This window comes from Vipera ursinii, assembly GCF_947247035.1.
Source record: "Vipera ursinii genome assembly, chromosome: 4".
Classification (NCBI taxonomy): Eukaryota; Metazoa; Chordata; class Lepidosauria; order Squamata; family Viperidae; genus Vipera; species Vipera ursinii.
The window spans coordinates 56,821,219-56,848,253 of record NC_139514.1 but is presented as its reverse complement, the minus strand read 5'-3'; the positions used below and the strand labels follow the sequence as shown (position 1 = coordinate 56,848,253).

The 27,035-nt window shown below is 41.3% G+C and overlaps 1 protein-coding gene across 1 annotated transcript in view; it reads left to right on the top strand.

Annotated features, from left to right (window-relative positions):
* The window catches only part of DNMT3L (DNA methyltransferase 3 like), a gene marked incomplete at both ends in the record, with an annotated part of 37,863 nt that extends 16,723 nt beyond the window's left edge, over positions 1–21,140 (top strand). Inside the window, 13 exons of the mRNA XM_083361277.1 lie at positions 2,473–2,623; positions 4,456–4,545; positions 7,105–7,179; positions 8,178–8,222; positions 8,772–8,851; positions 11,281–11,393; positions 12,282–12,453; positions 12,671–12,761; positions 13,671–13,759; positions 14,534–14,609; positions 17,114–17,253; positions 18,647–18,732; positions 20,996–21,140. Coding sequence (XP_083217403.1) covers positions 2,473–2,623; positions 4,456–4,545; positions 7,105–7,179; positions 8,178–8,222; positions 8,772–8,851; positions 11,281–11,393; positions 12,282–12,453; positions 12,671–12,761; positions 13,671–13,759; positions 14,534–14,609; positions 17,114–17,253; positions 18,647–18,732; positions 20,996–21,140 — 1,353 coding nt within the window. The remainder of the gene's footprint in view (positions 1–2,472; positions 2,624–4,455; positions 4,546–7,104; positions 7,180–8,177; positions 8,223–8,771; positions 8,852–11,280; positions 11,394–12,281; positions 12,454–12,670; positions 12,762–13,670; positions 13,760–14,533; positions 14,610–17,113; positions 17,254–18,646; positions 18,733–20,995) is intronic.
* Positions 21,141–27,035: the final 5,895 nt, after the last annotated feature.

Below are 27,035 nucleotides of genomic sequence, written 5' to 3'. Positions count from 1 at the left end.
TGACATCTCAGATCTCTGGCTCAAAACAAATAAAGGCTGATTTTCATATACTTAATTTGCATATACCCAATTTGAAATGTTCTGAAAAACCCTAAGCAAAAGAATATAGAATCAACTGCATCATTTCAGGGCGATTCATACATGTATAGAAGTAGCATTGTAATAACTATAAGTTCCCATAGTCTTCTTGCAAAGAATGTTTAGCGCAATTATTGGCTGGGTACAATCAGACTGATAAGAGAAAGGAGTATCCTTAGCTCTTTGTTACAAATAGGTATTGTCACAGTGTGACACTAGAGGGAAGACAAGTATACTTTTTGCATCTCTCAATTTCAGAATGACAATTATAATACCATATTTTCTGGCGTATGACGACTTTTTAACCCATGAAAATCTTCTCAAAAGTCAGGGGTCATCTTATATGCCGGGTGCTGAAACTTTAGGGACAGGGCTGGCTGGAAAACCTGGAGCAGATCTCCCATTTGGTCTGCGCAGGGAAAGCGGGACCAATTGGAGAAGAAGCTGCAGTCTGTGATTTTTTACAGGCTGGGGTCTGGGCGTCTTTCCTTCTAAAGTTGAAGAGCAGCTGCAGTCTATCCCAACTTGAAAGGCAGGTGGGGAATGCAGCAGCCAGATCAGCCACTTAGCTCTAAGGACACATTTGACTCAGGAACTGGGCGGGCTGGCTGGAAAACCTGGAGCGGATCTCCCATTTGGTCTGTGCAGGGAAAGCTTTAGAGTGAATTAGGAAAAGTTTAATCCACTTGCACTGTTTTATGTTTACATGTTTGATGACAAACAGCCTTATGTTTATAAGTGACAGTTTTCCTACTAAGTACCTGCATGTCATAAGCATTTGAATTAAAATTACCATATTAAAATCAAATCTGATGTTTTTTAATTTTTATTTGGTGTGCGTTGGAAGAGGGGTAGTTTTATACGGCGAGTATAGCCCAAACCCTGTAATTTAACAGGAAATGTAGGGTGTCGTCTTATACACCCAGTCGTCTTATACGCTGGAAAATAGGTAGATCAAGAGTTCTTAATCTTGGGGGGGGTGATGGGAATCTTAACAACAGCTGAGGGCACTCTGATGAATTTGGGGCAGAAGGATCACACTTCACTAAATGAAGACATTGTCAGTTTCAAAGGATCAGTTTATAAAATGACATCTCCATCACTTCTTGATGCCTATATGCCTTATTAACCTGCTTATCTTTGTCTACTTTTCTAAGCAAATGAATACAACTCCAGACTTAACAATGGACAGCATCAACTTATTATTTGTTTTCTTAAAAAAAAAAGTTTATAGAAATCCAAGACATCCCGGAAAATAAAGAAGACAAAAAGAGTTGATACTTTGCTTTGCAGCATCCTAAACCCCCACCCCCACCCCCTTTTTTTCCTTTTTACTAAGTTGCAAAATTGCAACTTACTCAGATGGAACAAGAAATCTGGGAGTATTTGTGGATAACGTCACCCCTGTGTGCCAAATTGGGGGTCCCAGGGGGACATTCATTTGACATCCTAATATTTGGGCCAGGAAACACCAATGAAATTAAGATGGTTTAAAGTCATATGCCACCTACTTTAAAACAAACAAATAAGAGTACCAATTGAGAGGGGGGGAAATCTGCCATTCTATATTCTGGTATTTCCATCCTCTTGTATTTGTATCTTTCTCAGTCTGGACAACACCAGGTGCTCTCTGCTACCGGTACTAGGACATATTTTTTCCCAGCAGGCAGAAAAGAGGATTCATACCACAGTATATGGGGAGGGGAAATCAGGTTAGGGAAAAATGCTGCATGGGATCACATTTTTTATCTGTGCTATAGAACGTTTTTAAAGTGTACTTTAATACTTTCTCCTTCTGATTTCTATTGGTTTGGTGCTAGAAATTAACAGTAGGGTTGCTATAACCTTTCCTCCACATGCGTTGAGTTTGAAGCTCCCAGAATTACAAGCCAACATGGCCAAAGAGAGTGACTGCGTAAGGCAGGGGTCTTCAAACTCGGCCTTTTTATGACTCGTGGACTTCAACTCCCAGAATACCTCAGCCAGGCATGCTGGCTGAGGAATTCTGGGAGTTGAAGTCCACGAGTCATAAAAGGGCCGAGTTTGAAGACCTCTGGCGTAAGGTCTTCGGGTGCCCAGAGAAAATCGAAGTCTAAAGCTGCCCCTCCCGTACTCCTTTCCTTTTCCTCCTGCCCGGCCTCTTGGCTTCTTCCCACGAAGCCTCGTGCTGCGCCCAGATCTGGTTCAAACCCGGGCAGATTTTACTTAAGACTTCCTTAACAATCCCGTTAACAAAGTTCCTCTATTGCACTTCGAAGCCGAAGGGTCTTTTCGGCCAGAATTTCCTTTTTGTCTTGTTTTCACGCGCGACGCGCTCCCGAGAACCGCTAGGTAGCTTTTCTCTCCCAAACACGCGCCTCGCATCCTGCTAAATCGCGCCTCTCTGGCCAGTAGGCGCCGTCGGAAGGGCCTTGCTCTCTGGGGCCGAGGGAGTTGAGTTTGCTGCCTTCACGCATGGCTCAAGACCAGATGGCGGCCATCGTAGTGGACACCGAGAGCGAGCCCGAAGATACGTCCAGCTTCTCGGAGGCAGCTGAGTCCAAAGGTTTCCCGGGGGCGGGAGGGGGGGGCGGCGCTTCTCTATTTCGTCCCCTCCCTTCCCCGGAGGCCCAGGGAAAATATAGCGATGCCACAAATCCAGACAAAATCTTTCCTAAAAATACCACAGAAAGCCGGTGTAAACCTGCTTGTTAGGGAGCGCCATAATCCCTGTTAAGGCAATGCTTGTTTTAGGTCAGGGGTAGGCAACCTCGGCTCTTTTATGACTCATGGACTTCAACTCCCAGAATTCCTGAGCCAGCTATGCTGGCTCAGGAATTCTGGGAGTTGAAGTCCATGAGTCATAAAAGAGCCGAGGTTGCCTACCCCTGTTTTAGGTCAAGGAAAGGTTTAGAAATAGCTCAAAGTTCTCATAGAAGGGGGTGAACTGAACAGATTCACCAGCCCAACCCTTCTCAGTGCTGGAATCCAGGAAAATGTCACCCAGGGGAAAAACCCCAGGGAAGGGAGGCTGTAGCTTTTTTTTAGCAGCCTGTTCCACAGCTCTCATTATCAGGAAGCACTGCCTGATATTCAAATGTATTTCATTTTGACTTGGGTTCTTCTTCTGCTCTCGGTTTCAGAAAAGAACACTCCTACGCTTTTGGCACTGTGATGTGACTTCCTTTTGATATATATATATATATATATAGATCAGTATTTATATACTGTACATAAGGGGAAAAACATTTAGTTTCTTTGGTTTTCAACTCTTTAACCTGTTAATTTATTTGTTTATATCCCACCTTTATTATTTTTGACTCAAGGTGGCAAACATACACGGTACTCCTTCCTCCTCCTTTTCCCTCACCACTGCAGTGTGAGGTGAGTTGGGCTGAGAGAAAATGATTGGCCCAAAGTCACCTAGCTGGCTTTCCTGTTAGAATTTGGTTCCTTGTTTTACTAAGCTTCCAAAAAAGTGTTGTGTTTTTTTTTTAATTTAATTTTGGCCTTTGACCAAACATTTATGAATAAATTAATATAAACCCCTATCATCTTTCTCTTTCTTTTCTCTTTTCTTTCTTTCTTTCTTTCTTTCTTTCTTTCTTTCTTTCTTTCTTTCTTTCTTTCTTTCTTTCTTTCTTTCTTTCTTTCTTTCTTTTTTGCAGCCTTAGCACAAAAGTTCCTCACAGAGCTTGGTTTCAGATCCCTTAACATGCCCCTGGAGTGCTCTTCTGACATTTCCTCCTGTTTCTCCACGTCCCTTTTCAAGTGCCAAGAACTAGACACAGTACTTCTCATGCTGTCTAACCAGTGCAGAGTAATCCATCCAGTGCAAAGACTTTACTACCTCCCAGTGCTATTTTTGTAAAAGAAAAAGGTGCCGGAACTCACGCATGTCATACAACCCGCCTTGCTTACCCTACAAGGTTCCATCCAAAAAAGGTGCCGGAGCGTTCTATGACAAAAAAATCCCTGCTACCTCCTGTAATTTGCTTATGCCACTTATGTTAATCCTGCCCAAAGATTGGCCTTCTGAGTGACTATTCTTGCCCTTGTTCACCTGGTGGTCCGCTAATACTACTAGATTATTATCTTTTGCATGAGCTAACATACAAGGGGACCACAAATCTTGCTTTCAGGCCCGTGGATAAGGCTTTTGTTGAGCTCCTCGTGCTCTTTTATGAGTTATTGTAAGGTATTTGTTGATCTTATCCAGCTATACCTCTCTTTTTTTCATTCTTTTTGTTTTGTTTTGTTTTGAAGTATATAACCGCCCTGGAGTCTCCTTGAACTTGAGCAGTCTTCTAAACTTATAAATAACCATATAAATAATTTTTTGGGGTGCCTTTATGAATGTTCCTTTCCCCCCCCCCCCCCGTTTCCTTTCTCTTTCAGCTTTGACATTTGAGGATAGTTTTCCTGAGATCATCTCTGTCAGTTCACTGGAAGGAACATCTCCTGCCAGTCCGCTTGGGCCAAACACAAGTAATGACTTTTTCCAAGCAGGATTTAAAAGTTGTGATGGAAGATAGACACTAAGAGGTGACACGAGCAGAAGATAAATAAGAAATGGGAAATTCTTGCCCTTCCATGTTTGGTGCAGCCTATGACTTCCAGACATCATCCCTGGCAGCAGTGGTTGTATTAAGCCAGAAATATCCACACAATCTAGCCAGAAATATTTATGGGCTTTGTGGCAGCTGAATGCAGGCACACTTACATCACCACCTGAATTTTGGAATCTATACCTTCTTTTTCCAGCAATCATAAAAAACTGGAATGTGGAGGGGAGATTGTTTCTTCACTCCCTATCTGAAATGGGCTTAAGTGTGAATAACTATGAGATAGTATTGATGGTGTTAGTAATGTCTAGTTCTTGTTGAAATAACTCTTTTGTTGTTGTTTAGAACTTGAGTAATAACTTACTGTACAGAGAGAGGGTTTTTTTAACTCTAAACAAGAACTCTGTGCATTAGTACGATCATCTCTTCCTCTTTCAGTAATGCTCCCTATATACGAGGCCAATTCGGAAATAAACCTCCATTTGGTTATCAATGTCAGACACTCACAGATACAGAACTTTTATTATACACATTAGAAAACTACAACATTACATTACTTTTCGACATAATCGCCATTCAAATTGAGGCACTTGTCATAACGTCTTACAAGGTTTGAAATTCCTTAGTAGTCACTCGGTGCCAAATCTGGGCTATGGGGGGTGGTAGTGATCAAAAACATCCCAACAGAACCACTTCAAAAGTTCTTGGGTGCATCTAGCGGTGTGCAGGTGAGCATTATCGTGAACCAACTCCATACCAGAAGTCATGCCCTGACACTTGTTATGGATGGCTCATCTGAGTTTTCATAAAGTTTCACAGTAGACTTCTGATTTGATGGTCGAACCACGCTCCATGAACTTCACTAGCAGAACTCCTTTGGCATCTTCACATTTAGCAGGATTTTCCATGGGGCCACTTCCGATGTGGTGTTGGTTCACGATAATGCTCGCCTGCACACCGCTAAATGCACCCAACAACTTTTGAAGCAGTTCCGTTGGGATGTTTTTGATCACCCCCACATAGCGCAGTCTTGGGACCAATTGACTACTACTAAGGAATTTCAAACCTTGTAAGACGTGATGACAAGTGCTTCAATTTGAATGGTGATTATGTCAAAAAGTAATGTTGTAGTTTTCTAATGTGTATAATAAAAGTTCTGCATCTGTGAGTCTCTGTCATTGATAACCAAACGGAGGTTTATTTCCGAATTGCTCTCATATGTTATCAGAGCTATACGCTCTCTTCCCCAGTACTGTTGGAACTGGTGTTGGCAGTTAATCTAACAAAGCTAAGGCCTCTTTCTCACATCTCCTTGTCACAGAAATAGCATCAGTGCTGCAGTGGTGAGAAACACACACTTCTAGTAGCTCTGCCAGCTACTCTGGGAAAAAGGGAGGGGTTGGCCTCGCCTCCCCTGATCTTGTGAACAACCTCATGCCCTTGGATCATAGCTTTAGTAGCAGATGGTAAATTAGGTGGGGTTTTGTCACATAGCCCATCATATTGCCATAATTTGGTTAAATAATTCAAAGTATGGTGAAGAAAGCACATTTGACAGAGCCGGTAGTATTTACTGGAGAGTAGCAGAAACTTTTCACCTCTCTGTAACCTAGAGACAGCTCTAAATTCTTGCAGGTGCACCATCCTATAGGAAAATGTGGCTACTTCCCTGCTTTGGATAGCAACTGAAATTGATAATGAACTGCATTGGAGTATCTGAGCTTTTCTCAGTTTGATGACTCCTAGATGAGCCAATGTTTCTCAATCTTGGCAACTTTAAGATGTGTGGACTTCAAGTCCCAAAATTCTGGGAGTTGAAGTCCACACATCTTAAAAGTTGCCAAGATTAAGAAATACTGAACTAGACTATAACTTCCATCATCCCCAGACATCACAATCTGTTTATTTTTTTTATTAGAGTTGTAATCCAACAAATCTAGAGGATGATAGTTTGGAAAGTTCACCGTATAACCTATAAAACAATGACTGGCACACATTGCTGCCCATGATGTGGACATATTGGTATAGAGTTATAGAATTAGCTCAAAAAAATGGCTGAAGGATTCACTCATATTATTATTTCTCTACATTGATAACTTTCAGGCATAATTGTGATATGCTTCCACTACATTTTCTGGAAGAAGGTATTCCCGAAACCTCTCCAAGTTCAAACATGTTGCCAGGAGGAATAAAGTGGATTGATTGCTAAAGTTCAAATAAATTGATTATTTTTATCAGGCTTCTCCAATGTGATTTCCCATACAGCATAAACATTAGGCCTTTTGGCTGGGAATTCTGGCTCTTGGAGCCTATTACAGGTGTAACTTCTGAGTTTGATCTGAAATTCAACTTAATTCTAAAAGTTTTTTTTCATACTCACAACCAACAGTGCTTTAAGTAAGATATGCAGGACATATCTTACTTAAATTACTACATAATGTAAGAAATTTCTTTTCCCTCATTATACTTTTAGCTGCATCAGTAGAGAGCTACAGTTCTCCTCTTGAGATTTCTACAAGTTCTGTGGAAGAAATAAGCACCTTTAAGTTAAGCAAAGGTAATATCTCATTTTGTTTTTCCCAGGATGAATGAGCATTTCTTCTGCTCGGTGTACCTTGAATAGCGACTAAACTTTGCATCCATGGGCGCTGAGTACATTGACTGCAATTTTGCATTACAGGTAGTCTTTGTTTAGCAACCACAACTGGAACTGGCAACATGGTAATTAAGTGAAGCAATCGCTAAGTGAAACCACAACTCTGCTTATGATCTTACTTCAGTTTAGCTTTGCTTTACAGACTTACTAATGCTGCAAATCTGACAATTGGTTGCAAAGTTACTTTTTCATCATTCTTATAATTGCAAACAGTTGCTATATGAAACAGTTGCTGAACAAGGACTACCTGTGTAGCACAATATGAAGCAGAAAAAGCTTTTGACCAATGGGAAGAAACTGTGAGAAATAGTTAAAAAGAGCCTTGGTGGAGGAGTGGGCTGATGCCTCCTTAAGTAACACCAGCTGCCTGCAATTAGTGCAGGTTCGAGTCCCACCAGGCTCAAGGTTGACTCAGCCTTCCATCCTTCCGAGGTAGGTAAAATGAGGACCCAGATTGCTGGGGGCAATTAAGCTGACTTTGTAATAATGCCGCTTGGGGGTGTGTGTGAAAGCCCTAATAAGCAGGCATATACATAGAATGAAGGCTACTGCTAAGCTTGTAAGCCGCCCTGAGTCTTCGGAGAAGGGCGGGATATAAATGGAATTTTAAAAAAAGTATCTGTTATGGGGTGACTGTAGAAGACAAATGACAAAATCTTCATTGTGTTGTTATTATCATTCTGCACTTTAATGGTGGGGAGTATGAGTTAATTTGTCCTGTGTTCCGAAAGGTCCTCTTCACTTAGAACCTTAAAAAAAATGTGCTATTGTACTGAATGTAGAGAAAATAATTAACAGACATTCTATCCAATATATATTTTACACTGAATTAGAGACTAATTCAAGTGGAAACTAATTAAAAAGCTCTATGTGAAAAGTGCCCATTCTTTTTTCTGTAGAAAATATTGCCCATGAAGTGAAATATAATGAGAGGCATATTGAAGGTGAGATATTAATGTTTTTAACTATTGATGCAGTTGTTTTCGTTATTACTCTATTTTCATGAATTGCTGTTAATAGGGTATCCATCCTCAGTCAAATGGCTTCCAAAAGATTTTTTATGATTACAGCTTCTAGAATTGTAGTTCTGAGCCCTGTATAGAGGACCAGCCCTTCTTCCACCTAGATTCTAAATAAATTAATACAGTGCAATGCCTATTTAATTAGTCATTTTTGTAAAAAAAATACTCTTTGTAGGTCATTACAGCAAAAGATATAACAGGGAAAGCTGTAGTCCCACTGGGTAGAAATACCGGTACATTTATATTTGCTCTTAAGATTATACAAGGACCATATTCAAGCAGCCTTGCATTTTTACCTCTTTTTCATACACACATCTTTCTTTTTTAAAAGATTGATGTTCTACTTCTTAATCCAATCTTCATGAGTGTGTCCTATAAAATGCCAACTCCCGTTATCAAATCATAGAAATCTATGGCAATGATTACTAAAGTTAAGTCTTCCTGATTTTGTTCTGTTTTGTTTGTCTGAAGATATCTGTATATGCTGTGGAGGGTTTGAGATTCACACACAACATCCTTTATTCCATGGAGGAATGTGTGCTCCTTGTTCAGTGAGTAGCTGACAAACATGATCACTTCTACTTCTGTTCTTTTAGCTTAAGCGGTACCCCTTCATCCAACAGAGTGAATCTGCTGGCCCTGGATTGTAAGAATTACTAGCCATGGCAGAGAAGCTACTTTCGTCTGCGGCTCAGAGATGCACTGTCTGAGACCCAGAGACTGCAGAAATCCTCCAAAAGCCTTCAAAAATTGTTTTTGCTACTGTGGTGTTTAATGTGATTAACTGGAGATTAAGCAATCCTATGTTTGATAGTAAGTAAATTCCAGCTGGTGGTGTCTAGTAGAAGTGGGTTTTTTGCCATGGCTTCTACTCTTTAGAACATCTTGCCCTCTGGGGTGAGGTCTGCTCCCACCCTCCTGACCTTCCATAAGGGCCTGAAGACCCAGTTCTGCAGGTTGGCTTGGGGCCCCCAATGGGGAAGTTCCATGCTGGAGGTGGTTGATAGACCAATAGCAGATACCACTTCCCCCCCTGCACATCCTGCTTCCCTCCCCCTCCATCTTTTAGTCATAATTAGTATTTGTATTGTTACAGATATTTGTGTTTGTGTGGTTTTATGTTGTAAGCCATCCAGAATCACTTCGTGCGAGATGGATACCAAACAAATTAAATAAATAAATAAATGTAATTTCACTTAAATGAAGTGGAAATAGCACAATTTTTTCCCCACAATTTTTTGTGTATGGTCCTTGCACGCTGTTCAAAACTTGCAGGTCAGGATCCCTGCCTTAGTGAGTAGAACTGTTGTTTACTTTTCCAGACAAAGTAGAGCTCTGACTGAAATCAGGCTCTGAGCAATCCTACAGAGTCTTAACTCAAAACTAAGCTGTGTTATAATTTAACTCTGACATTAAGCCACTACAGTTCTGTTTTGTTCATTTGTTCTGCTTTGTTTTAATGCTTCATTTTATCTGAAAAATTAAGAACTCAGGCATGTAAAAGAAAATATAGGACAATTTGAAGGAAATTTTTCCCTTAATGGGGTTCATTTAACCCAGAGACCAAGATACCATAATACTGAACCACAAATTAGAGGCAAAGAAAGGGTTAAAGGCATGTGGGATTACAGACTTATGTACATTAGAATATATGTGTGATTGAACAAGGTATTTAATTGGGTAGACACAACAGCAAATATTTGATTGGGTCATATTCCCAGGGAGGTCAATTAAATCATGGGGTACAAACATAAGTTAATGAGGCAGGACTATAAAACCAAGGGGGTTGGAAAGAAGAAAGGGGCAATGTTTTACTACTGTTTTCTTTTTAGGGAGTTGCTTTTGCTTTCCTAAAGCTCTACTTGACTCCTAATGTTTTTTCCTAGTTTATCAATATTCCCTGGCCTTTCAAATATTTTTTGGCTAAGCTGACATTTTTAGTTACCTTGGGACAGTGTATTTGGATTACAGGCTTTCAACTGACCTCTAATATTCTCCTTCAGTATTCTTTCTCTTTCTCTCTTTTGATACCATTAACCACGATATTCTTCAGGACTCACACTAGGGTGGGGGGGGCACTGTACTGCGCATTTCTCCTCGTTTTTGAGGGGGCATTTAAGTCAACATGGAAGGAAGTGAAACATTGCACCTCAGGCCCCTGAAATTTCAGAAGCCACAGGGTTTAGGGCTTTCTCCAACCTGCTGTAAAGATGAATCTACTGGGAGAATTCATCGATCAACACAGGATTAGGTGTTATTGGAATCCTGATGATACCCAATTTTATATCTTGATCCTGGGTCAAAAAAGCAATATGGCTGAGAAGCAATGAGTGTTCCTTGAAAATAAGCCTAAAATCCATGTCTTGTAGATGCTAACTGAAGTAGCAATAGAAGAAGTTAGTGGGAATGATCAGAGATATTGGCATTATTGGTAATACTTATTTAGTATTAGTACAGTAGTCATTTACAGCATCACTGGAAATGCCTAACAACCCCAGGAGTATTTCTAAATAAACTATATTCAAACTTCACTTCCTATTTATAAAATAAAACAATAATTTTAGCCTACAGTATTTTAAAGTGTTATTGTATGACTAGCATGAAGCATGTGCATGTGTGAAGTAAGAGTAAACAATATTATGAATTAAATTCATACATTAAGTTCATACATCTGCTACTGGGACAAATCTCTAATAATGTGTGATCATTCAGTATGTCACAAGTGAGTAATATCCAAACGCTACAAATGAAAGTTTAAAATGCTACAAAATGTGAAGCTTAAGAAGTCTTTGGCTTTCAGTGATAGGGTTTCCTGCCTGAGCAGGGGATTGGACTAGAAGACCTCCAAGATCCCTTCCAACTCCATCATCATTATCATTATTATTGCTATTATTGTTGTTGCTATTATTATTATGTAAATGGTATTATGAATTAAAATAGTATTATGAAGTATGTTTTATGTCCTTTTTCTTTTTTTAAGGAAAGGTTTTTGGAAAGATTCTTCCTGTGTGATGATGATGGGTACCAAGCTGACTGTACCATCTGTTGCTGGGGCAAATCTCTAATAATGTGTGATCATTCAGCATGTCACAAGTGAGCAATATCCAAACGCTACAAATGAAACTTTAAAATGCTACAAAATGTGAAGCTGAAGAAGTCTTTGCCTTGCAGTGAGACTTTAAATGGGAGGGGGTGATGAAACATTCTTTTACTTTTACTTGATGGTGCATGTATTTATAAAAATCATTGAAATGACTAAATGAAAAGTTGGGCATGATAGCAGTAGTAATAATTTACTATTACCATTACTATAAGAGATGGTTAATATTCCACCTTAATTGCTGCAGTCCTATCCAGTTAACCAAACTAACTTCATGAAACCTCCATTTTATTCTGATTTTTGTTGTTTTTCCATGCATATCATAATATTAATCTATTTTGCTGGATGTGCTTCTTTGACAGCAAAGTGATATGAAATAGAAGGTGGTGCTCTTCCTTATATGGAAGGAACCATCATGCAAAAAAACCCATTGACTGATCTTTGCAGTTAAGGCTATTACTAAGACTATTCCCTACTCAGGTCACTTTTCTTGGCAGTTAGTAACTCTAACACAGATAAAAAAAAACTATATCTCTACATATTCCTGAACTATGAGTTTAGGAACCCCTATCAACACATTCAGTGGCAAAGTATACTGGGATTTAGTTCGTGTGCTTCCTCTCTGACTTCCGCCATACTGAATTGTATACCAAATTTACATAAAGTTTTGTTATAGCTTTCAAGAGCCTTTTGTATATTCTTGCATAGTGAAACATACAAAATATCTCAAAAGTATTTTCATAGCACTTCTTGGGACAAGTACGGTAATCTATCTATGTTATAAAAAGGCCAATCTATTTAACAGAATCCAGTGAGGCTCAGCTCAAACAGGAAAATAATACTTTGTGCCTTTAAACAATTTTATTTTTAAATTTATTTAGATGCTTTTGTGAAGAATGTGTGGATACGCTTGTTTATGCTGGGTGTGCAGAAGAAATAAAAGAAACAACTATCTGGATATGCTTCATATGTGCACCCCAACGTGTAAACGGATTGCTAAAGAGGAGAGTAAAATGGCGTGCAGATCTCAAACATTTCTATGATCAAGAATCTGTAAGCGAAAGCTTGTTGAAAAATGTTCCAGTATTGCTTGGCTTTAAATTAACTGTAAATTTAAATTAACTGCTTAAAGTGTGTTATTGCACCTGATGTGGCCTTATTGTACCCATGTGATATGTTAATAATTGAAATAAGTATTTCTAAAAATAAGAGAAAATGTGTGAGTTTGTAATTGTAGCTATTGGATTATTTGTTTTATTGATTGTGTTAGAACAGCCCTAATATATGGATATATCAGCTATTGTCTCCATGGGAGAGAAAGTCAATCCACGTTCTTTCACTTTTTGACAATATTACAGAGGGTAAGTAAACAGGTACCGTAATATGGATATAGTTTCCAATCCACATACAGTAGACTATATAACTTACTTGGCTGAGTTGGCTCATTAGGAGCCAGCTGTTTTGCAAAGCCATTTTATTAGTCATGTTCTCTGCTGATTGCAGTCTGGATTTTAAGAGCAAGTGACTAGAAAATAGGGATAGTGATAAGGAACCCTTTAGATCTTTGTGTAAGGATTGAACGGGATAGCTTTGGACTTTTCCAAATCTGTTTCTTTATAGATCTTTGTAAAGGATAATTTACATCATGAGCTGACTACACCAGCCTAAATGTTTCTGGGTTTCTATTTCATTTGCAAGAAGTATTAAGTAGTTATAGAAGTCCACACCCACCTCATACAAACAAATTGCATGCAATATTGCCTTCTGAATACTACTTTTAAATTTACATTTGCTTCATTCCATGTTCATTGAAAAATAAATGGCATACTCGTTGAGCCCATTGGTTTCTGTAAGAAATATTCAGGTGTCTAACTCCTGCTGAAATCATTTATTATGAAGAGTATCAACTACCTACAGGTGGCATCAACCATCATTTTTGAGTAAATTAATATAATCAATCAGTCAAACAAAAGCACACTATGTAAATATTGCATGATTAGCAGATCTGAGAACAATTAATAGCTAAACACATACCAGTAAAGGGACAGTATTTAATTTAATCTACTAAAAACTCTCCTTTTTATGTGACCTGTATTCTTCTACCATTTTACTCAGGAGAATAGTATACAGAACATATAACTACCTTCCTCGTTCCATGCTGTTTAACATAGTTTAATTGGCTTTAATAGGCACCTTTGAACGTATCCGAGACAAACTGAGATCATGTGTTGTACCTAATGTATCTTGCATTTCTCATTTCACTTCTCCAGAATTGAAAAGCTTGGGGTTTCTAGGGGAAAGGAGAGGCAATGGGTACCTAAAGTACATGGATGATGTCACAGATGTGATAAGAACAAATGTAAGATGCTTTATACGACTTTTATTTTTCAGTATACTATGAAGAGGGGGATGTGTTTGCATTGATTTATTACACTGTGTGGATTGTTTTGTTGATTATTTTGAGGATTAATTTTCATATAGTAGAGATGATAAGAGGCCAAGCTGAAAGAAGGTAGAATGGGGAACTGAATGTTTGGAAGAAAACATTGGCAAGAGAAGGAAGAGTTAAAGCAAAGATAGAAAGAAAAGCTGAATTTGAAGATACCCTACACAAAATATAGTCATCCACAGTGGGATGGAGGGAGAGTTAGTGTATGTTTTGAAATGTGTGTGCAGTCTTCTTGGAGTAACAGGAGAAGAACTGTACAACTGTTGAGAACTTGAGAAAAATTGGATTTTAAGCATAAGCTTCTATGTAAGAGGCAGAGGTTTAGGTAAGGAGAGTTGGATGCCCCCCCCCCCCGCAATAAAAAGGTAGGTATTGGGATTTTATGCTCATTCAGAAGCCTACTGAGAGGATTTTGGGGGAAGGTATAGAACGTTGTTTTTAAGGAGCTGCTAATAATAATTAGCTAATAATTTAGCAACAGATTTGAATGAACTTGAAATAAACTATTGTCAGTGGGCAGAATCTTACCCAGTATGATACATTTTAATTGGGGACTTGTAGATTAGGGCAAATTATTGTTTTTGTTCATTAAATATATTAATTTGGTGATCAACATCATTAATGATCAGTATGTTAATTAATGAACCAACCAAGATTCTGAAGCTGATTTATTTTATTTACTAGATAGAAGAATGGGGCCCATTTGATTTGATTTTTGGCTCAACTCCTCCAGTAGCAAAATTTTACAGACATCCATCTGGTAAGTAACTTAATCATATATAAAAGGAAAATATTGATATAAGTACCTTGGATTCTGGTTTGTTGAAAACCATTTAACCTTTGGATTGCATTTTTCCCTCTTCTGTAAATAAGTTTACTTGGGAAATTTTTTGATGGTTCCACTGATGTTAGTTATCTTCCAGAAAAGTATTTATAGCATTGTGGTCTGGCCATGATGCACATTCCTAGGCATATTTTGTTCTATTCAAACAAACAAAATGATCCTAAAAGAAACAAGATATTAGAGCAATTACCTGTAAGATCTCTCGAATCCTCCATGCACTAACTTTGCCCTCACTGCCAGAAAAAGGAAAGGTTGGACCCAGATGTTGCTGAACCACATCTTCCAAGCTTTTTAGGAAACACAGCAATTTTGAGGTACCCTGGAAAGTTGTATTTCAACAACAGCTACAATGCCATAAACTCATTGTGATCATCCAGTAATTATAATCATAGAATTACGGGTTACACTTCTGAAAGCACAGCTGAATGAATGATCCAGTCACTTATAGTGGCGCATTTCTTCTTCTTCTTCTTCTTCTTCTTCTTCTTCTTCTTCTTCTTCTTCTTCTTCTTCTTCTTCTTCTTCTTCTTCTTCTTCTTCTTCTCTCTCTCTCTCTCTCTCTCTCTCTCTCTCTCTCTCTCTCTCTCTCTCTCTCTCTCTCTCTCTCTTGTCTAAAATAAAATCTTTTGGTCTGTTAAATCTTCAGGTATACAGAAAAAAATAATGCTGATAACCTTTGCCCAATGGTGGGGAGGAACTACAGTATGTTGCAATTTCTAAGTGAAAGTAAACTTGTCACCTAAACCAATTTCCCAGTAGGATTTCAAGACAGCATCCTAGTACACTCTGATGAAAGTTCTATAAGCCAGGTTAAGCTCAGCAACAGTGACTTTCTTTATGGCTGAGTGAGGACTTGTATCTGAATAATCTTAGTCTTAGTTCAAACATAACCCATTTGTTCTCACTACTGTTGGCTATTATTTACGTAGTAGAGTTTGGTGTAATGGTAAAGGCTGTCAGACTAGAAACCTGGGGACAGAATTCTGCCTTAGTGATGAAGCCAGTTGGGTAAACGTGGGCCAGTCATACACTTTCACCCCTAGGAAACAGACAATGGCAAACCACTTCTGGAAAGCTTTGCCAACGTAACTGCAGGAACTAGTTCAGGAAGTTGTCAGGAATCAAAATTGACTTGAAAGGCGCAAATAAAAAAGGTGGATACCATAAATCCAATAGGCCAATATTACATTTTATCAATTTAAGAATTTTAATACGCACTTCTCTGGTATCACTGCCATAAGCATAACTTGAAATTCACACTACTGTATAGAACTATGGCTGACATGAATCAATTACTAGTAATTCAACAACTTTCCCCTTTTGTAGGTATAGTCAATTATTCTAATTTATACAAGCTGCATCCTAACCATACTGGCTACGGAATTCTGGGAGTTAAAGTCCACACATCTTAAAATTCCTAAGTTTGAAAAACACTGCTGAAAGGATTATTTTAGCCATTGACATTTGCGGCAGTAGCCAAAGAGCTAGATGGTGTAACTTCTTGTTACTTCCAGATCCATCATTTATAATCACCAAAATTGGGAGAGGTTGCTGGATCACCAATCTACATACATAAAAGCATAACATTAGAGGTAGTCCTTGATTTATGACCAGTCAACAAAACACTTTAGGCTGTTGTAAAATGTATTAACTTCTGTGGGTCACATGACTGTATTCCAGGTACTTGTCAACATTTATGACAGCTTGTAGCATCTCACGGTCATGTGACTAGAATTTGTGACTTTTTTTAACAGTTTCTGGCATTTTTGTGTTTCCAAATTTACAGCCAGATGATTTACTTAATGATTGCCCTAAAAGCAGTTATAAAATAAGGTTTGATCAAAAGAGCCTTGGTGGAGCAGTGGGCTAATGCCTCCTTAAGTAAAACCAGCTGCCTGCAGTTAGTGCAGGTTCAAGTCCCACCAGGCTCAAGGTTGATTCAGCCTTCCATCCTTCCGAGGTAGGTAAAATGAGGACCCAGATTGTTGGGGGCAATAAGCTGACTTTGTAATAATGCCGCTGGGGGGGGGGGGCGAAAGCCCTAATAATAAGCAGGCATATACACAGAATGAAGGCTATTGCTAAGCACATTGATTTGTGCTTTAGATTGTAAGCTGCCCTGAGTCTTCGGAGAAGGGCGGGATATAAATGGGATTAAAAAAAAAGTGGGTGCTTGACTGATTTACAGCCAACATGACTTACAACTGAAATTCCAGCCCCAATTGTGGTCATTATGTGCCAGTGAATTCCTGATATGAGACAACTTCCTAACTGAATGTTGTTGAAAAGCTCCAAACCTCTGGACAACTGAGAACAATGTGTAGTATCTATCACTTAAATAAAGTGTAATTTATTTGTAGAAACCATTTTCAAAAGCTACTTACTGTACAGACAAACTATTTTCTTTCTTTCTTCCAAAGCCTGGTATTTTTACCAATATTTTCGTATACTTCAGTATGGAACTCCTGAAGAAAAAAATAAAAAGCCGTTTTTTTGGCTATTTGTGGACAACATTGTCTTGGATGAAGAAGAGAGAGATGCAGCTTCTCGCTTTTTTCAGGTTAGTTGGAAATAAGTTGCTATTGAGAAGTGAATGAACTGAGTTTGCATTACCTATTTAAATTCCTAACATTCATGTAAATTTTTACTGGAGCAATACAAAATAGGATATTGGCTCTGCATGCATCCCTGACATATCCAGGAGAGATTTCAATACATCCTGTTGGCATCCAAAATGAAACTCGGATGCACAAACATGTGATCACGGCAAGCTTGCATTAAATATGATTCCCAATTTATTCCCAAGCCTCATATGAAATGGTCCTGGAAAGCAGTTCTACATTCCATTGTGTGGGAATCTGCAGACCTCACGCAGCTTCCCAGTTGATCCAAGGTCTTCTCCCATGATAAAATCACCACAGGCTCAGAGCAAAATGGTAGTTATTTATTCCTTTTAGTGGTCTGCTTTTTTCATATTAACTGAATATTGATTCATTGGTTACAACAGGAATTGACTGACCAACTTGTTGCCTGAGCCTGACATTGTGGGCTGAGAGAGACTGGCCCAAAGTTACTCAGCTGGCTTTCATGCCTACATCAGAACCAAAACTCCAAGTCTCCTGACTGAATTAAACGAAATTGCCTATAGGTAGTCCTTGACTATAATGCAGGCTGCCTAATACAGTCACAAGTCATGACATTCATTAAGTGAGGTGCCCAGGTAACCACCTCACTTAATGACTCCAATCCCATTGTGGTTGTTAAGAAACTGCATGGGTTGTTAAGTGTAGCATGGGGAGGCCTTAGTACGGGCCCAGACCTGCACTGCAGCACCTCCCCAACTTACCATGGGCTGCTCCAGGCTGACATGTGGCCTGCTCCTCTGTATAGGGAGGCTGAAGGATGGATTGCTGGAGCTCCAGAAATTATGCTTGAGGAGAGCTGGCCTGCACTACCTTTCAGCCTTCCTGGAGGCTGCAGGGCACCATCCAGGAAGTGGGCGGCATTTTGCGGACAGTGCTACATGGCCTCCACTGTGAAATTAGGTCATGAAGTGGAGCAGCTGCTTCTTGAAGATCTATCCAAAATTAGGCGACCAATCTGTGATGGGAGGGTGGGGAGGAAGTTGCGGTATCCAGTGGGGTGAGAAGCAGGTCCAAGGCCTTGCACAATGCAGAAGGATGGGAGAGGGGAAATAGGCAGGAGGGTACTGCAGCATCCCCGCAGTCAGTCATAATAGTGGGCATAATGCCAAATTCCCAAATTTTCTTCATATGACCATGGGGGCACTGCAACAGCTTTAGACAGGGGTCATAAGTCCCTTTGTTCAGCAACGACATAAATTTGAACAGCTGGTAAATGAATAGTCATAAGTCGAAGACTGCCCATAGTTCTGTATAATGTAGAATGGTCATCATTCTAATGTTTCAGGCATAAATATGTTTGTTTTACAGATGGAAGCAGTTCTCAGATGTAAAAAAGATGATGGCAATGTCCAGAATGCAGTGCACATCTGGAGCAACATTCCATCTGTTAATAGGTGACTAACTTAGCATATTCTTTTAAACCTGAATTAATGTAAAGTGTTGTAAGTAATTTAGGAAATCCTCAGCCTCCTTAATAGATCTTTGCTTTTTTTTACTATTAAAAAAGCAATAACGAATTTGCAATAATGAATTTTCAGAATTAGAGACAGCTAAGGTTCCTGGATTTGTGCATACCTAAACTGGAAGGTTGTTAAATGCCATGAATCACAGCACTCCCCCTCATCTCCTGAACAGCAGGACAGTGTAGTATAAGATGTTTGGTCCCCTTCAGATATTTTGCTGAATTGCTGTGCCTTTTATTCCCAGGAACTATATAGCTATTGGTCAATGCACCAGGGGAATCTAGGTAATGTTTCATGTGAACTCTCACACAAAACTTATCATTTGATGATAAAGTCACATTCCAGTGTAAATTAATTCCTACAATACATCCGTGGGTGGGTAACCTTTGCAACAACAGTTAAATAATTTACCAATGCCATTATAAAGGATGATTCCAGGAGTGCTTTAGCTGACTGTCAAGTAAATTTATTGCAGCCAAAGAGCATATTACAGTAGCTATTGGTATTTTTGAGATTTTGCAGTTATTCTCCAAATATGTGTCATATGACTATACAGCATTAGCAAGAAAAAGATGAACCAATGTAGTTAAATTTGTATTAGTATCTTTATTAAATATAATTTAGCTCTCCGCATTTCAATTTTATGAGAACTACAGTATAATTTCTCTAAATGAAGTAGGAGATATAAAATGAGACTAAACAGAAGGGTACAATATTGTTTATAATAAATAACATTTGAAAATATGAGTCAACTAGCCATTTTCGTTTTTAGGAATTCTGGCTACAGTTTGGCTTGGTTTTTCTATCATAGGTCTCTCTAATAACCAAGGGCAATGTTTGCTCTCTATTTTTTTTTTATTTGATCCCTAAAATAGAAACCATATGTATAAAGGTGTATAAGTAGTCCTTGACTTATAATAGTTTATTTAGGGACCTTTCGAATTTACAATACCACTGAAAAAAGTGACTTATGGCCGTTTTTCACATTTACGACATGTTGCAGCATTGTGATCAAAATTTGTGATGCTTGGCAACTGACTCATATTTATGATGGTTGCAGTGTCCTGGGGTCATGTGATCACCTTTTGTGATCTTCTGACTAGCAAAGTCAAGGGGGAAGCCAGATTCATTTAACAAACATGTTACTAACTTAACAATTGCAGTGATTCATTAATATCTGTGGCAAGAAAGGTCATAAAATTGGGCAAAACTCACTTAACAAATGTCTCACTTAGCAACAGAAATTTTGGGCTCAATTGTGATCGTAAGAAGAAAACTACTATGTTTCCCCCAAAATAAGACCGGGTCTTTTTTTTTTGCCTCCAAAAGAGGTACCAGGTCTTATTTTCAGGGGAGGGGTGTGTTTTCCATTCACCTTCAGCACCGACAGCCCACTCAGCTGGCCCACTTCTTCTGTGGCCGAAGGAGCAGCTTCATTTTGCAGCTGAGAATGGAGCTCCGGCCTGCATTTCACAGTCAGGCCTTTCCAGAAGGCCTCTGTAGCCGATAACCAAGCAATAAATTGAATCCATAGCTCAGTACTCAGCTGCAGTGGCCTTCCGGAAAGGCCTCTGACTCCAAAATGCAGGCCTGGGAACACTGCAGAAGAAGTGGGATGGCAGAGAGTCTGGTTGCAAAGTAAGTGAGTGCGGGGTGCGTTGGGCAGCTCCACCCTCTCACCCCTGCCCTAGTTTGATTTTAGTTGTATTTCTCTCCCCAAAACTAGGGCTTATTTTTGGGGTAGGTCTTACTTTCGGGGAAACACGGTACCTATACTTTATTCAAAAAATACAAAGGAGAAAGAATTTCATTTACAATATTTGGAAAGCCACCTTTTTTTAGCCAGAGAAGTTCTGTACTTTTAACATATGCAAAACTGAGTGGGAACATGGAAGAAGGGGAAAAAATTCTACCTATCATTTTGGTATCCAAAACATAATTTTGTCATGGATTTGGCATCAGCATCTTTAAATGTGGAACTATATGCTGTATTCCACAAAGAGGCCTTGTAAGAACTCCAAAGGTAAAATGGCCCAAATAGAAAACAGGATAATCCTTTATGTTAGGTTGAAATGAAAATGTAAGTGAAATGCTGAACAGCCCACTGAAAAAATGTAGATTTTTTTTGTGTATGTGCTTGCTTGCCTGACTGTTTTTGTTGTTGTTACATAAATGTTTTCTAATTCATTTCTAGCAAATATTCTGCTTCAGCACTGAACATGGATTTATCTCTCTTGGCAGAGAACATTTGCAGATCTAGAATTTTCTCTCAACGTCCAGCTACATTGATTAGGGAGTTTTTTGTTCCTTTGAAAGACTATTTTAGGGCCTTTTCATAAGCCAATCTTTTGCCTTGAATCCAAAGCAAAGGAAACCACTGCAGTGTGACCTTTAAAGAGTATCTTGCTTTGTAAATGAAATTATGTTCAGTATGAAGATAATTTTCAGTATTTTTCTATAACCATTATGCTCATGCTGAACATAATTTCATCTCCAGATTCATTCGCATCAAGCTACTGATCAAGCTCTTCTTCCTCTAATCTATTCGTAATATGGTTTAAAAACATTTATAGGCAATCTTATTGCTTGCTTTTTAATTTTAAATTTCAGTTTAAATGGTTTTTCATTCCACATAATTACAAACGATGTGTTCCTTTTTTGGGAAGTTACAGTGCATAATTTCATGCTGAATATATTTAAGTTAGTAAATGTAGATTTAAATTTTAAAATGCAAAAGATAGAAACAGAATAGCCTGATAAACATATAGAAATATCATAATTCATGACTCCAAATGTCTCATAAGTAGAATAAAAAGGGAAATGACCAATGATAAACAAGAAAAGATAATACTTACATATATATATATATATATATATATATATATATATATATATATATATATATATATATATATATATATATATATATATATATATATATATATTATTTTGATGGTTTTTCTAAATAACTATTTGTAGTAAAATGTTTTCTGGTCTTAAGATAATTTAATTCTTTATGTAGATTCCCATAAAAAATAACTATCTATAAAGCTTGTGAAATCTTGTCATATTATTCTAAATTCTCTTGAATGAGGACTCATGCTTACTGAATATCCTCCTAACTATAGCATGAATATACCCGGTAATCTTTTTATATACATTTCTTTGTGACACCTCTTTCAGCTCAACCCTAGTGTACACCTTAAATTTGTCTTTAGCTTTATTATTTTAAAAGGAATGCTTTTCCTCTTCTCCTCACAGAAATTTTGGTATGACATGATCTAAGGCATTTAGTCAACAATATGGGTCATGATGGGTCTATTGTTTAGAATAGTGTGGGTATTTATCTTCCCATTGGTTGCTGGGCACTGCACATTATGACTTGAATCTTGCTGCAGAAAAAACTAAACAACTGGCTTTTGCAGAAGCATCTGCCTATACATAGTGGCTAATTTCTACTTTCCATAGATTTTTACCAGGTCTTATCCAAGCTCCTTATAAACACAGGCATAGCAGTCTTTTGAAAGAATGCCAGACCTGCATTAGAAAACTTAGAAAACCCCAATCATTTCCTACACAAGTTGGATTTAAACCGCAAAAGACAACCAGATCTTGTATTGTTGCCCCTATCATCTATTTAATTTAATTTAATTTAATTTAATAACACTTATATACCGCCCTTCTCCCTGAGGACTCAGGGCGGTTCACAGGGCAGAATAAAATAGCGAATACAAACATTAAAACAGGATTAAACAATAGCCCTAGTTAAGAACAATATAAATACAACGCTAAAAACCCCCAGAAAAATTAAAAAACGAGAGATAAAACAACCCCAACACTCCCCCTCAGGCTAGGCCGGCTTGTACAAACAGAAATGTCTTAAGATCGCGACGAAAGGAGCGAAGATCGGGCGCCGTCCGGAGCTCTACCGGTAGCTGATTCCACAGCTCCGGAGCGCCCACAGAGAAGGATCTCCCCCTGGGGGCCACCAATCGACATTCTCTGATCGGTGGCACCCTGAGGAGGCCCTCTCTGTGGGAACGCACAGGGCGCAGGGAGCTTGATGCCGGCAGCAGATGTTCCCTGAGGTACTCCGGCCCCATGCCATGGAGTGCTTTGAATACCGTTACCAGTACCTTGAATCTCACCCGGAAGGCAACTGGCAACCAATGCAGCTCACGGAGCAGAGGCGTAACGTGGGAGTATCGGGAGACTCCCAACACCACTCTCGCGGCTGCATTCTGTACCAGTTGAAGCTTCCGAGTGGTCCTCAAGGGCAGCCCCATGTAGAGAGCGTTGCAGTAGTCCAGACGAGAGGACACGAGCGCATGAGTGACTGTGCATAGATCATCCCGGCTAAGATAGGGCCGCAACTGACGCACCAGGCGAACCTGTGCGAAGGCCCCCCTAGTCACGGCTCCTATATGATCTTCCAAGGTGAGCCGTGAATCTAGGAGGACCCCCAAGTTGCGAGCCCTATCTACGGGGGGTAATGATTCACCCCCCATAGCTAGAGATGGAATGTCCGAGTAAACCCGGGATGAAGGTATGCAAAGCCACTCAGTCTTGTCGGGGTTGAGCTGGAGTCTGTTCCTCCCCATCCAGACCCGAACCGCCTCCAGGCAACGGGACATCACGTTGAGGGCATCACTGGGGTGGTTTGGGGTCGAAAAGAAAAGTTGGGTATCATCAGCATACTGATGATACCCAACTCCAAAGCCACGAATGATCTCACCCAGCGGCTTCATGTAGATGTTGAACAGGAGAGGCGAGAGGACCGACCCCTGAGGAACTCCACAAATGAGAGACCTCGCGGTCGACCTCTGCCCCCCTGCCAACACCGACTGCGAACGTCCCAAGAGATAGGAGGAGAACCACTGTAAAACTGTGCCTCCCACTCCCAGTCCCCTGAGATGCCGCAGCAAGATACCATGGTCGATGGTATTGAAAGCCGCCGAGAGGTCTAATAGGACTAGGACAGAGGAATGCCCCCTGTCCCGAGCCCTCCAGAGATCATTCACCAGCGCGACCAATGCCGTCTCCGTGCTGTGCCCGGGCCTGAAACCCGATTGGTACGGGTCTAGATAATCCGCTTCATCCAGGACCAGAGGGAGCTGATGCGCCACCACACTCTCAACAACCTTCGCAAGAAAGCGAAGGTTGGAGACAGGACGAAAGTTGTTCAATACAGCTGGGTCCAAGGCAGGCTTCTTGAGGAGAGGCCTCACCACCGCCTCCTTCAAGACGGCGGGGAAGATACCCTCACTCAAAGAAGCCGATATAACTGCCTGGAACCAGCTGCGTGTCCTCTCCCGGGCTGCATAAACCAGCCAGGAAGGGCACGGGTCCAGTAAACATGTGGTGGTGCTCAGCCTCCCCATGATCCTGTCCACTTCCTCCGGAGTCACAGAATCAAACTCCTCCCAGATGATATCGACAAGACCACCCGTGTCCTGATCGTCAGACTCTGCCCAGTCAGAATCCAAACCGGTCCGAATCCGAGCGATTTTGTCCGACAGATGTTGGTTAAACTCCTCGGCACGTCCCTGCAAGGGATCCTCCCTCACCTCCTGATTTAGGAGGGAGCGAGTCACCCTAAACAGGGCAGCCGGGCGATTATCTGCGGACGCAATAAGGGTGGCGAAGTGGTTGGACCTCGCCTCCCTAATTGCAGCGAGATAAGACCTAATATAGGCTCTTAGTCGCAATCGGTCGGGTTCGGATCGGCTGGCCCTCCAACCGCTCTCTAGGCCCCGTCTCCGACGCTTCATCTCCCGGAGCTCCGCAGAAAACCATGGAGCCCGACGGGATCTGCACTGGGTCAGGGGCCGCAAGGGTACAACTCGGTCAAGGGCCTCAGTGGCCGTCCTTTCCCAGGCTTCCACTAAGGCCTCGGCCGAGCTGTGAGCGAGGGAGGCAGGTGGGGACCCCAGCGCCGCCTGGAACCTCTGAGGATCCATTAAGCGTCTGGGGCGGTACCATTTGAGTGGTTCCAAACCCCCACGGCGGGGGGTGGCAAAACGGAAGACCAGCCGCAGGAGATGATGATCGGTCCATGACAGGGGCATAATAATTGGAGAGCCCCCACCAAGATCATCTAACCACCGTCCAGACAAGAAAACAAGGTCAAGGGTGTGGCCTCCTTCATGAGTCGGTCCCGTAATTACTTGCGTCAGGTCCATGGCCGTCATGGAAGCCATGAACTCCCGAGCCAACTCAGATGATCCTCCCAGCGATGGTAGGTTGAAGTCCCCCAAAACTATAAGTTTCGGGAACTCAACCACCAGCCCAGAGAGGACATCAAGCAGCTAAGGCAGGGCTGCTGCTGCGTGACTAGGCGAAAGGTACACCAGCAGCAAGCCCAACTGCGCACCAGGGCCGCATCTCAAAAAGAGAGACTCACACCCGACTGTCTGGGGAACGGTGGCCTCCCGCGGACACAAGGTCTCCCTCACAACAACAGCCACTCCCCCACCCCTACCCTGAGCCCGAGGCCGGTGCAGCACCCGGAAACCTGGTGGGCAAAGATCAACCAGAGGTACACCGCCCTCTGGGCCCAACCAGGTCTCCGTGATGCAAGCCAGGTCAGCCTGCTCACCCTCGACCAAGTCTCGAACGAGAGGAGCCTTATTAATGACCGACCTGGCATTCAAATACACCAGCCGGAGCTCAGGAGGCTGCTCATCCTCACTCCCGGGACCTCGGGGCGGAACCAGAGGGTCGGAGTGCCTCACCGCTTGTAAACAGCGGAGAGGCCTTCCCTGAGACCGATACGGCCCTCTGTTCCTACACCTGCTGCCATTCCCTATCGTCGTGGGAATGGACAATCCCACGACTGGCCCTGGAGCCCCAGAAGCAGCCGACCCCCGCTCCTCCCCTCCGCGATCAGCCTCAGCACTAGCCTGAACAAAGGTAGTTGGACTGCCCCCCTCGTCCAAACCACCAAAAAAAGAACCCTCCCTCCTCCCTAACCCCCAAAAAATTTTTGACAAAAAACAAATCAAGGACCTCCTATTAGGTTTACGTCGGAGGCCCATAGCCGTGCCCGGCCATCTCTCAGGATCCCAATAGATGGGACCTTCCTCGAGATTATACTCGGCTGGAAAGGCGGGCCGCCTCCAGGAAGGGGGAGCACCCCTGAGGGCGAGCAAGTCCGTAGAGGAGTACCTAAAACAAGGCATAAAGCAGTCCAGATATAGGCAGTCCATAATCAGATGATTTAAGGAGGAACCAAACAGAGAGCAAATAGAAGTCCCGAGCCTCCACCCAGCCGCTGCCACTCAGCTGGGTGTCACCCCAGGACAGGCCAACCACCGCCCTCACACGACGGTTGGAAAGCCTATACCAGGGGGGGAATGGTCCGAAACATCCATCCTGGGTACAGCATGTCCCCTAGAGCTCTCACCTCTAGGGGCAGCAGATGAAGTTCAGGCCACCCTCTCACTGTGGCCAGTACCCAGGGAACTCTGAAACCTTTGGGGCCGATATGTGAATGACAATAGAGAACAGTCCGAAGGCAGGGATGGAATCGTATATTACATCATCAAAGTCTGCACTACTAGGTGGCCAAATCCTTCGCTGCTCTGTCCTTCGAAAGAGTTGATCATGGCCAATTCTGCAGTCATTGGGGTCTTCCAAATTATCTAGTTCTTTTGGGTCCACAAATCCAATGGCACCAGCCAGAGTCACAACTGGTATCACGGGAAATATAGATCTTTCAAAGGACCATTGGGCTCCACTGGGGTCCACCGGGATTAACCGGCTAGCCCAGGGACCCTCGAGGCCACCAACAAAAGTAAGAGTACCAGGCCATCCAGAAAAAACAAAGCAAGCAGAGGAAACAATAAGTTGATTACAGCGTCGCCGCTGAGCCACCAGGGCCACCGCCACCACCGGAGCGTTGTTGCAGACGCCGCCGCCATTGCTGCCGCCGCCAGGACGCTGATGGAGCCGAGAATAAACAGTCGGTGGAGAGGGAGGCCTAAGGCGGCCCCGGCACAACGCCGCCGCCGCCGCTGCCGCCATCTATGAGTATCTTATAGATTTTCCATTGCTTTTGATATAAGTGGCGTTACACAACCAGTTTCAACTTGGATGAAGAGGGTCTGTTTTGCCTATGCCACATTCAACATGTATATGGTGTGAGTCACCACTACTCAGTACCTGTATTACCATTTGCAGCTCTTGGTTGAGGAGAGAGCTTGTTACGAATCATTCCTTCTAGCTCTATCCAG